At 41.1% G+C, this 12,860-nt stretch overlaps 1 protein-coding gene across 1 annotated transcript in view; it reads left to right on the forward strand.

The window, feature by feature from the left end:
- The window catches only part of MAPKAPK3 (MAPK activated protein kinase 3), an 83,693-nt gene extending 71,473 nt beyond the window's left edge, over nucleotides 1–12,220 (forward strand). The window contains exons 6-11 of the mRNA XM_044451561.1: nucleotides 263–389; nucleotides 1,028–1,103; nucleotides 1,365–1,489; nucleotides 3,261–3,346; nucleotides 10,340–10,420; nucleotides 11,249–12,220. Of these exons, the coding sequence (XP_044307496.1) occupies nucleotides 263–389; nucleotides 1,028–1,103; nucleotides 1,365–1,489; nucleotides 3,261–3,346; nucleotides 10,340–10,420; nucleotides 11,249–11,407 (654 nt within the window). The 3' untranslated portion in view covers nucleotides 11,408–12,220. The remainder of the gene's footprint in view (nucleotides 1–262; nucleotides 390–1,027; nucleotides 1,104–1,364; nucleotides 1,490–3,260; nucleotides 3,347–10,339; nucleotides 10,421–11,248) is intronic.
- Nucleotides 12,221–12,860: the final 640 nt, after the last annotated feature.

Below are 12,860 nucleotides of genomic sequence, written 5' to 3' on the forward strand. Positions count from 1 at the left end.
CCATGCATAGCAGAGCTTGTTGGTTCCTGTCTTGAATTATTTATTTTCTACCTGTTCAGTGACCTAGGAGCTGAGTGTATTTTTGAAAGGCCTACCGAAAAAGATCTAATATTGGCATCATCCCATTGCCAATCTACTGCTAATAGGTACCATACCTATCAATTTTGAAGTATGGAACAGAGCCTGCACTTCAGTAAAACCTATGCCCAGAAACATTTCCTATTCATCTTTATTTTATCTTTCTTTTGTGACATCATCACAGCCAGAAAATTTGCTTTATACATCCAAAGCGAAGGATGCAGTGCTCAAGCTCACCGACTTTGGGTTTGCTAAAGAGACAACCATGCATAATGCACTGCAGACCCCCTGTTATACTCCCTATTATGTAGGTGAGTCTGTTTTTCCCACCCTTGTTTTAAAATAGTTTGAGTGTTGAAGGGAGGGTGGGAGGAGAGTGTTCTGCCAATGTGCTTCCCCCAGTTATTAGGCCTGAGCAAGCAGTTGGGTGCAGGGATTTGACTAGATCAGAAGCAGATGTGTGGTCCAAAGCATGCAGGAGCTCAAGTCAAGGCAGAAATCTGGGCTCAGAAGGGGAAGTAGCTAGTCAGAACTGGATAGGGGTCAATTTCCTGAGCAATGGCTGAGAATAGGGGGTAGGAGCTTAATGCATATAGTGGAAGAGACAGATTGATCCACTTGAGGAACAAGCATCAAAGTTTTATAGGTATTATAGACTGTGGCAGGCCAGAATGAACTTGTGATTCCTTGTTCATTTGCTCAGGCAGGCTAGTACTGGAGCTTAGGTCGTATCCTTGAAGCACAGGGCTTAGTCTTCCAGGCTTAGACCAATGATAAATACATGCCAATTTTCATCTGTATCCATAGGGCTTACATTGAAAGAATTAATTGGCATTTCAAAAAAAGTATTTGTTGATCTGTTGTGAACATGAACCCCCCCCCAAAACAAAACAAAACAAAACAAAACATTCACTGTTCTTATGGTTCTCTTCCCCACCACACTCCACAGCCCCAGAAGTTCTTGGCCCTGAGAAGTATGACAAATCCTGCGATATGTGGTCCCTTGGTGTCATCATGTACATTCTGTAAGTGTGAAGTGGGGAGAAGGAGATTAACAAAGCAGAACTCTTGATATGTCAGGATGAGCAGTTCCTCTATATCCTGTCCCACACCCTTGCTTAATGCCACCCTAATGATGTTTCCTTTTATACTGCACTTAGAGAAGTTAGTCACTGGGTTATTAGTCATCCCATCAGAAGAATCAGCAGCAGCCATATGCGACTACATGGAAGGGAGGGGGTGATGTGGTGAGCAGAAGCTCTTCTCTATATGCCATTCTCTTGCAGCTTGTGTGGCTTCCCTCCATTCTACTCCAACACTGGTCAAGCCATTTCTCCAGGAATGAAGAGGAGAATTCGGATGGGGCAATACGGATTTCCAAACCCTGAGTGGTCAGAGGTATCAGATGAAGGTGAATGAGTCTCTGATAGCTAGGTGTTTGTCATGAGTAAGAAGGGATTCTAAATGCATTACAAGCTCCCTGAACTTTTGAGCTAGTGGGCACATTTCAATTTTAGAGAGTTTTTGTAGGCATCCTTACAAAAAGGCTGCTGTGGTGAGCATAGCCAGGCACAATGCAACTGCTTCCTAGGAGGCAAACTAGCGAGGCTCAGAAATAGTTACTTGGCCAAGAAACCGAAGTCAAGGCAGAACTTGGGCCTGAACCCCAAATAACAAATGACTTAGTTGTTTTCCAAAAGCATAATAAAATACCTCAGAAAGGCACACAGTCAAAATACTCATAGCACAGAGCCCCAGACAACATACATAGGCCCCATCTAAAGAAGCAAATCAGCTGACACACAATACTAGAATAAAATGGCAAATCCTAAAAGAAAGCAAAGCGCAACCAGGCAAAGCACACATACATGCAGTGCAGCCCCTCTCTAGCCCCCACCCTCACCTTGCAATTTATGCTATTCTTTTCTAAGGTGCTTGGGGATGCTTCAAAATGAAATTTTGGGTTACAATCACCCGCCATTTTACTCTAAGAAAGCCTCTGGAGTTTATGTGAGCCCCAGAGGCATTTTTGGAAATAAAGCTAGTACTGGGAGTTGATATGTCAGCATACCAGTCTCCCTTTTTTATTTTATTTAAACTCTTTAAATATATAAAGCATCAGGAAGAGCAGGAATCCAGATGAGTACAAGCATGTGTTTCAGTTAACAAGTGCCATGCCTGAGCATCATCCATACCTCTGTGGCATTTTCCTCATCTTGAAATGGTGTCAGCATCTTGTATTAGTGCCTGGTTGATATGTATTGTAGTATCAGCAACAGCTACTGCTTGCAGATGTGGTGTCTCCAAAAGTGAATTACATATAGCACAGAAATGAGGTAGCAAATGTATATTATTCTGAGTAGCTCATTGATGTACCACACTGGAGTAATTTACCACTGCTTTCTAAGCAGAAATTCAGAAGTGTAAGACTTCACTACTTGCCGTACTAGGAAGTTTCAGAAATTTCAGCACTCTTCTCTCTTCACCCATCCCTCCATCCATATAAAAGTGAATACAGGGACAAGAAGAGCAGGTTCGCTCCACTGGCCCATGTGTTCACCTGAAACTATGAATGGCATCTATGTTCATCTAACTTTTATGGATATAGACTTTGTTCACAAGACTGAATGAACTTGTGAAGTGTGTGGGATCTACCTGTTTTCCCTCAAAATGTTCACTTCTACCTCGATGAATGTGTGAACAGTTCCCAGATGTAAGCGATTAACTGCTTTTTATTTTGTGGCACTATGAACTAGCAAAACTATTTTGACCTGCAGTCCTAAGCATGCTTTTATGGAATTAAGCCCTACTGAACTCAGTGGAAATTGCCTGTATGTAAACCTGATTGTCACATGTGGAACTAGGGTGACTTGAGAGACACCACCACCAAAGAGTATGTTCCACAATTCATGTTACCGAATGGTTTCGCTTTGTATAATTTTCTAGCATTTCTCCTTCATGCTTTCTCTTTTCTTCATTCTTTGCAGATCATCACTAAATAAAGCCATGTCAATGTTCCATAGTCATGTGGAGCTGTCATACTTTTTTTTCAATTAAATAGTATAGGAAAAGCAACCAGCCTTCAGGGTCTCTTACTAGCTTTTCAATATTTTGTTCTTGTGTCTGAGTTCGGTAGGTTTTTGTCATCTCTCCTGGCCTTGTCTTTTGGTTTTGTTTTGCAGTTAAGCAGCTAATTCGTCTGTTGCTGAAGACAGACCCAACAGAAAGGATGACAATTTCTCAATTTATGAATCACCCCTGGATTAACGTAAGTCCTGCACAATCATGTATGCACACTTGTGTGTGTGTGTTTATGTGACTGCCTGCTGGCATAAGGGAGAATATAACTAATTTAACCAGGAGCCAGCCTTGTAAAAAAGGATAGAATTTCTCTGTCACAGTGTGAGGCAACACTTGGGGGAAAATCTCTCCCTGTCAGTGGCAGTCAAGTACATTACACCCCCTCCACAACTGCTCTCAGCTAGCATTTGCTGCTCATTGCACCATGCACACATCCTCCTTTCCCCACTTATAAAAAGCTATGTTACCTCATCGGTGTTGGGTTTATGGAGGTCTATTATTAGACATCCCAGGCACTCTCATGCTGAACTGTGTTGATATGAATACAGAACCGGCTGCTTTAATGGTGCTCTCTGGCTTTGTCACACATAGTGGGGCAATAGTAGAGGGTTCTGCACAGCATTCTCAGAAAACAGTAGCAGAACCTGCTTTTAATAGTCATGCTATCTAAAAGGTTTCCACTGCCCAAAACTAGACTTCCTTTGTGTAAAAGAAATCTTTGCCTCAGGCTGAAAGGAAGGCGCTGATAAGGCTAGAAGTCTGAAAGCCTTCAGTGGCTCTCTTCTGTGCATTGCTCTGCAGGAACCATTTATGTTCTCATCTTCCTTCTGTTATTAAGGATCCCAGCATCTTACATATTCAGTTGTATCTACATGTTTTTTTAAAGTAGTAGGATTCACCCAAAGAAACTAAACGCCGCTAAATAATCCACCAGCAGTGTGCAGGCAATTTTGAGCATGTCCTTACTGCAAATGATGGGGTACAACCTCTGTTGTTCTTCTGGCCAGTGATAAGCTAGGCAGTCACCCTCCTCACTAACTATTCCCTGATCATCCTGAAGCTCTCCTACCCGCTCCTCACTGTCTCCTGCACATCCCCAAGCTCAATCTAGAATCAGGGTTGTATTTGTACAGACTGCTTTTTAGTTCATGCCTTACATTGATGTAAAAGTGTCCAAAGGCTGTGGCTTTATTTTGTAGCTTCCAATGCTTTATCTGAGTGCAAAGAATTTTAGCCTTTCAAACCCAATTTAAATAGATATGGAAAATAAGGCAAACATAAATGTAGATAACTTGCTTGGGTCATGGTGATGATTGGTGTGGAGCAAAACAACAGATACAGGCTTGAATTAAAAAGGAGTTTAAAGAAAGCTGTACACAATTGCATCTCATACTGTATTCCAAACAAAAATGTGGTTGAAGAGAAGAATGCTTGAAGGCTAGAGGACCATGTGCTACAAAGAAGAAACGGTTAAACTGACATCTAGTTGTAAGCTCCACAAGCCTACTGGGAGCCCTAGTGAAAAAACCTTAAGTTAAACACCTGTGCAAGCAGATAGTAAAAACTATTTATTATAAATAATTGATGGAAGTAGAAACAAGGGAGCAGTCAAGACAGTGTGTGCCAGCTCTTAAAACTTGGGTGTGGGAAGTAATCATGTAGGTTCTTGTTTTCCAACTGTATTCTAGCACTAAAGCCTTGAGTATCCATGTTAAACTATAGCCAGTGACCTAGGCTAGCCCAGATTTTGGAGAAGATAAAAACCAATCTATAGGCATTGACAAAGTTAACCTTTGCTGAAAATTCATCCTATAAACAACTGTAGGGTACTTCCTGCCAAGTAGTCATGCTTTTAATTTTCTTGATTTCTCTTACCATGATGATGAGTAAATACAGAAAACCAGAGGTGATGGCTCTATTGGGCCATTCTCTACAGATGTTTCTTGTCATGTGTTGCTTCAAGGGACTGGGCAGAGAACCTAGAAGTATGATGGAAATGAAAAACCATAGCTTCTTTTGTCCAAGGGTAATCAGTGTTGTGAATGAATGCTGTGAATTAAAGCAAAAAGAAGCACGCTTGTCATGGAGGAATTCCTTAAGCCACACCAGATTCTATGGTTGCATCCTTTTTATCTGAGGTTACCTAGAAAGGGATGGTAAAAGGATAAGGAGAACACCCGGTAGTGCAAAGCCTGGCAATGCCTCTTTTCCCTGAACTCCTGCCAATGCAGTTTTAGTTTCTATTTTGCAGGCAGAAGACAGAATAATAGGTAACCAGGACCACTCTATGGAAACAGTGATTGAATCTCATTCTGGGGAGAGACATGCACATGTATGCTTACCATCAGCCTGGCCTTTCTTGAAAGAAACTGTCTTCTGTGGTTCCCGTTGGAACATTTATCTCATTTATTTATTCAGTATTTAATCAGTACTGAATTCAGTAAATTCTTATTAAATCTTCTTCAGCTGGCAGAATTCACAGTAAAACCCAAAAGGGTCTGCTGGGGTTTAGACTGACTGGCAGCTTTTCCCCTCTGCAAGGATGGAGGGCCCATTAAGATGATTCATCCTTGGAGGCTGATGGATCTGGATGGTTTCCAGAAGGCTCAAAGGGATTTTCCAGCTGATATAGCGAGCAGGCCTGTTGAAGCCTTGGTGAACCTGTGGAACAAAGCAATGACCCAGGCAGTGGACAAGATTGCCTCTGAGTGCCCTCTCCAAAGCACAGCTTGTATGACTCCATGATATACCCTGGAGCTGAGAGTGATGAAACAAAATACAATTCAAGCCAAGTGCAAATGAAAGAAATGCAGCTGAACCCTTGCATGTGCTAATCAAGATCTCTAAATTAGATTACTGCAATGCACTCTATGTGGGGCTGTCCTTAAAGCTGCACTTGTGCAAAATGCAGTAGCAAGATCAATAGCTGAGACCAGAAGTTTCCAACATATGGCACCAATTCTGCCCCTCTTGTACTGGCTGCCTATATGCTTCTGGTTTCACCCTACAACCTATACAAAGCTTAGGGCTGCACTACCTGATGAAATGCCTCTCCCAACCTCTGTCTGCCTGGCTCCTACACTCTGCATCTGGGGCCTTCCTCCAAATGCCACCTCCAAGGGAGGCTGAGAAAGAAGCAACAGGGAAGGTCTTTTCAGTGGTGGCCCCAGTTACGAAGTGATCTCCCCACTGAGGCCCACCTGGTGGCACTATTTGATGTCAGGTTAAAACTGTCCTCTATTCCGAGGCATTCAGTAGTGTGTGATGGACTATGCCAGCTGTTTTAATTTGATCTAGTTTTCTTGAAACTCTTCTAGAAATTTAAACTGTTTTATATTTTGTATATTGTAATTTTAGACTTTGTATTTGTATGCTGGAATTTTATAGTGTGTTTTATTGTAGCTGTATTTTTATTGTATTGCTTTTATATTATACTTTGAGGAATGGATGTGAACCATCCAGAAAGCTTTGGTTATTGGGCAGTGTAGAAAATAAATAAGTAAATAAATTGTCTTGAATTTCATGCCACTGATTTCTGACCACTTTTATTTACATGTCTGCACATTAAAGAAACATATGCTGTAAGTTCTCTAGCACAAAAGCTGTTCAGTGTAGTATTTGAAAAAATGTATGAAAAATGGGCTCTCTTTGTAAAGTTCATGAAGAATCCATGAGCAGGATAACAAAGTTGCAACTTAGTAGCATATGTATGATTTAACTGTTAAACTTGTCACCAGAGTTTTGGGAATTGTTACTACTGTGAGGCAGCTGGGATATTTGAACATACTATTCTAAAAAGCAATCTGTGCTTCAGGAAGGGCTAAGGGAGCCATAGAACTTCAATCAGATTTGAAACCATTGGGTGAAATCACACAATATGGATACACACCCTGTGAATAAGCTATATTGTGTAGGTTGCTTGTGGTATAACCCACAGTGTGTCCAACAGATGAGTAGGTACACCATGGCTTGTCCCCCAGTCTCAGTCTCCTGTAGGTATCAGGAGAACCTGCCTTATCTACTCCCCAGTGCAGTTATGACCCTTTTGTGATTGCCACTGATTTCACCCCCAACTTCCTATTTATTTATTAGATAATTGCCTTTCATTATCTCAAAACTGAAAGCTAGTGACAGCACAGCTAAGCTGTTAACTGGTTGCTATCTATTTTTTTTTTAATTATTTCTTTGCACCAGGAATGTCTCAAATGGTTTTGGTGGGGGGTTTTTTGGTAGTTTGGACAGTTTTTTGAAAAAACAGGAATGTGGCTGTGTATGTTCCCATCAAAAAACCTTTTGTAGCCCAGTTAAAAACCTTGTTTTTTGACAGTTGTTAAAAGTAGGTGCTACTGCAAATGGAGTGGACTGCATTTTCTACCTTCTTGAGCAGTTTTCCACTTTCGTAGAGGCTTGAGAGGGGCAAAAAGTGGAGGGTAATGACAGCTGTCAGATCCACAGTAAAAGCAGAATGGATCTCCCTGAAAAGGGGGGTGATTTACACACCATTCTTTTTTGAGCAACGACCTTGTGGCTCAGCTTTTACTTGATCGTTTGCCATTTCATAGCTGTTAAGTGAAAGCTAAGCAATGCATCTGAGGCCTGGCTTTGTCAGTCTCCATGGATGGTTCTGATTTGACAGCAGGAACTTACTAGGCACTTACCCAGCTTAAAATTATGGGTAGTTAGAGTTGCACATTTACATAACTTTGAACTACTGACCAAAAAGGCTCATTGTTTGTGGAGAAAAAGTGGCGAACCAGAAATCAGCCCTTCCTCCAACATGCTTTTATAAAAAGCAATCTACAAAAAGGAAAAAAAGCACAGGGGGAGCAGAGGTGAAAGCAAAGCCAGCCCACAATCACACTGGGAAAAGTAAGCTAGTGATAGTTACTCCAAAGTGCGGTTTGGTCAAACTTGCAGTGAAGGGCAGACACATTTCAATGGCTCAGGGAACCAAGATTTAGGGTCGATACCAGGAAGTACTTCCAGGAGCTTAGGACCCCTAGGGTATGGAATGGGCTTCCACGGGAGGTAGTTGAAGCCCCATCTGTGAGGGTGTTTAAGGACAGGCTGGACATGCACATGGTAGGCATGTCATGAGTGCAGCTGGCTGGAGTTGGGGGTCAGACTAGATGGCTCAGGAGGCCCCTTCTGACTCACTCTGTTTCTATGTAACAGCAAAGGCCTTTTGCCCCTCTTGCTGAATAGTTTGTTGGCTGCTTCCCTGGGCCCATGATGGGATTGTTGCTGGGTTCAGGAACATGCTAACCCAAACAACTTCTAGAACATGCCATAATTTTCAAGGTGGCTTGTCGCCCCAAAAGAAGGGATTCTGCAGGAAACAGACATTTGCATAACATGATTACCCACCATTATAAGTAACCCTTGAAGGGTCCCCATTTTGTGCAAATCCAATAACTGTGGTAGTGATATGGGATGAACTATCACAAACAGCAGTGTAGGAAAATTAATCAACCCATGGTTAGTTTGGTCCACTTATAATCTGTATCCTACCTGCCTGCCACTTTCACTTTGCATCCGGTTTAACAAACTATATTTGCTATGACATACAAATTCAGACCTCTGTGTTCTTGTGGGGAAACAACTCAGAGGTTTAACCCATGACTAGTTGTTGGGTTGTTTGCTAAACCAAATGTGGAGTGGAAGCAACAATGAGCAAACAGGAGATAGCAGACTTGCTCACTCCTGCATGGACCCAACAACCCAATGACTGGATGTTTCTCTCTCTCCACTGTAACTTCTCAATTAGCAGGGGTATTCTGAGGTTTCTTCTTGAATGCTGCCACAAGTGGTAAGGGAATGAGGCAGTCTTTGTCAATTGTGCAGCACACAGCCGAGAAGGCTGCCAACCCTCCAGAGCAGAACTTTGGGGATTACAAGGACAGAGGGGGGATATATGAAGATTGCCTCCTGCCTCATTATGCCCACAGAAATGTGCTTCTGGGCAAGAATTTGTGTGGAAGACATATGTCAGTGTTCTTTATTCCCAGAATATTTTAGGTTGAACTCATTTCCTGGCTATTTCCACCAGTAATTTCTTTTGAAGTGGATGTGAGCAGGTCCATTACTTTAATTTTGACTTATCTACACAAATGTTTTGGTTGTGAGCACGAAGAGGCTGAACAGACCTTGCTGTCATACTAGTTTGCAAAGACAGGAATAGCGGATGCTGCATTTAATACATGCATATTCATTTTAGCTTCCTTCTGCTCTTCTTCCTTCTTTGCTTCTAGGGTCATTCTAAAGAAGTGTTGTTTTCCCAGGTCCAGTCGTATTACAGCTGACCTAGACCAAAGTCAGGCTGGGTAATAGGCAAGAACAGCTGGAAAATCCTGTAGTAAATAGATAAGTAGGATAACATCCATGCATTTATAAGTGTTGAAATTAACTACTAAAAGCCATCCAAGTGATTATATAATATGGGGAGGAAAAATTGGGTTTGCAGTGAATAAATGTATTAGAATATTTTTGTTTCTTTTTGACTCCGGCTGTACTGTATTTTCCATTATACTTGAGTCTGCCTTTTCCTAGCTCATATGACTTGCTGCTTGTACCATCTGTAGCAGCCTCCTCTGAAACTCCTTTTAGCTATGCAAGTGTTCTCAATCCTTCAGTCTAGAATGCATTAGCAACTAGGAAAAGGGATAGCCATCCTGAGGTCATGTGCTGCAGCAGGGGTTCAGGCTGGATCTTTTTCTATCCAAGGGCTAACTACACAACTATTCCTAAAGTGAATTTGACTGTTGGACTTACCCTTGGACTGAAAGAGGTTCCTCACATCCAAATGCAGGCTTGAGAGCCCTATTATCATGCTTGATGGGGGGGTTGAGGGTGATTTAAAAGGCTTCACCCTTTCCCCCACCTGTTGCTCTGCTGCTGTAAATGTATGTTTCCCTAGAAGCTTTTCTGTCTGTTTGCCCCTCATTCTTATAAAAAGGTCATAGTGAAATTGTCTTTGAGTTACGATTCTTTCAGCCACATTACGCAACTGTGCTCAATGCAGCCAAGTACATCTTTGCTCTCATGTTGCTTAGGAGACATACTTATACATTTTAAAAAGATGTGTAATCATCTCCTCAGGAAGAACAATGAGTGGTTATCCTATGAATGTTCTGTTGTCAGTAGTAATTTTCATGCAGTGTTGCTGCTTTGCTTTTCTTAGCAATCCATGGTGGTGCCACCAACTCCTCTTCACACTGCCCGAGTCCTCCAGGAGGATAAAGATCATTGGGATGAAGTAAAGGTAATGGGTTGTCAAGTGCTTACTTGATTGCTTAAGTTTTTGTTTGCTGATTTACAGTATTTGTTTTTGCTTCTGGACAGTTACAGTTCTAAGCAGCATGAATGTGGCTTTGGTTCATTAATATTGTTTGCAAAATGGATGGTAAAATGTTCACTAGGTATGAGGAATCTCATTCAGTTCAAGGGTCAAATTCACTTTTGGAAAAGCTCTTAGCAGTAGCATTCCAGTGGAGAGTGGTACTAAAGGCAAAAGAACATGGGCCAGAGATAGAAAAAAATGCTAGAATATTGTAGCTTAAAGTTCTTATTGCCAGTAATGACAGCTTAGGAAGAGGGTATTTCAACCTGTTTGAATGGGTGGGAAAACTGAACAAAAGCCAAGAAAATACCAAATAATTGGTGGTTGGAGGAAAGGTACTGCGCCTCTGGGGAATCCCATAAGGTCATATTTGGCCCCCAGGCCTGAGGTTTTCCACTGCTGAGAAACACAAACAGCCGATCAAACTGTTTCCTGAGAGAAAGCCAGGCTTTAGTGCATGAAAAAGCAGCAAGTTTTGGGTATGAACAATGGATAATATTAAAAATATTTTGTTTTCACTGAATGTTTCTTAGTGCATTGGTTTATTCATTTGAATTGATCCTTCTACTCTTTGTCAGCAGGATACTGCATGTAATTTTTCTACTTATCAACTGCAAGGCTTGTACTTGTTGGAAGGAATGATACAATTCATAGCCTTAGCTCAGGTAGCACAGAAGAAGGCTCATATTATGGCAGGCTGTAGCAGGGCAGTCTCGCTAAATTCTGACAGTTGTTTTCTGTGTGTTTCAGGAGGAGATGACTAGTGCTCTGGCAACCATGAGAGTGGACTATGACCAGGTCAAAATTAAAGATTTGAAAACATCCAATAACCGTCTCCTCAACAAACGGCGTAAGAAACAGAAACAAGGAGGCAGCTCTTCAGCATCTGCTGGATGTAACAACCAATAAAGAGAGAAATAATGATTAAAAGGGACAATTAATTTATCTGGGTTCAGCTTACTTTTACACCAAAAGAAGGAAAGAAAAGGATATATCACTGCAACCTGGATGTGTGTATGGCTTACAGAGAAAGGTGCACTGTGACATCCAGCATGTGATGTTCTGGAACATGTTATTTGGGCATTGAGGGTCCCCCCCACCTGGGGAATGCTTATTTGTTTTTACCATTTTTAATATTTTAGTAGAAACTACCTAAGGAATTTCAGAAGACCCTAGAATTCTGATGAAGCTTTAGATGAGTAGATGACTCCCTGAAGCAGTGCAGGTTCCATATGTACAGTGAGCACAGCAGCCAGACTTAAGTGCTAATGCATCCCTGAAGAGATTTAGGGATGGGTTTAACTCTCCAGCTGAATTCAGTAGAATATACAAATGTGTAGCTTTGGCTGGATTATGTCCAGTGTGCTCAAGGGAAATGAATTTTACTGTGAGATGGGCCTGAGGAAATGGAAAATTCAGAAAGCACACTGAAAGGTATAAGGAGTGTACTTTTTCATGTATTCCTGCTGTGTCTTACACTTCATTTGTTGTATTTTATTTCTAGGTTTAAAGCACAGGGTCCAACTCAGCAGGGAAGCACTGATGTTGATTTTCAGAAAAATATGTACAGTTGTGTCTTCAGGGATTATTAAGGGTTGTTTCCATGTTTATTAATTTTTAGGAAGCTATATGAACACATATAGATTGTCACACAAAGATGCCATGCACTTCTGTTTCACTATAGTAGCACATGGAAGTTGTGGTTAGCAATATTTTCCTGATGAGCATAGATGTAGTACAGTGGCATGAGTGCAGCCATTACAGGTTAAGATTCAGCTAGTCAATTCCTTGTTCTGTACATATGTCACAATTATTCATAGAACATTATTTGTTCGATCAATATTTTATAGGATTGCATTTTTTTAAAATTAAGAATCAAAGATTAACCAATAGCAGCTGCTGATGCATTTTTTGTTTTGTTCAATCTAAAGTGCACCTTTGCACAAATTACTTAAGATTTCAGTTGAAAGAGGATCCTGTGCAGTTCAAAAGAAACACATGAGGTTTTGTTCCCTACTGAAACCAGAGTCTGACCTTGCCGTTCTTTTGTTATCAACAAGACTTATACTAAATGCAGGATGTTAATTTCTGGCATCTACTAGTTGTGTATATAGCAATCACTTTAGAATTTATGAGTATTCTTGCACTTCCTGTTATGCATAGCAGGGAAGTTAAAAACGTGAACATACCAAGAAGGCTCCTCAAGTTGGTATTCATGTGAAAGAAGACACCTAAATGAAGACATGTGCTTTGATAATTTTTTCCACATTTGGGAGGCTTACTTGCTTTATCATGAGTACATCAAATACTTTGGTTTTCTGGCTTGTTATGAATTAGGATGAACAGCATGACATTTAAATAA

The sequence above is a fragment of the Varanus komodoensis genome, unplaced genomic scaffold (assembly GCF_004798865.1).
Source record: "Varanus komodoensis strain SLA01 unplaced genomic scaffold, ASM479886v1 scaffold6_2, whole genome shotgun sequence".
NCBI lineage: Eukaryota > Metazoa > Chordata > Lepidosauria > Squamata > Varanidae > Varanus > Varanus komodoensis.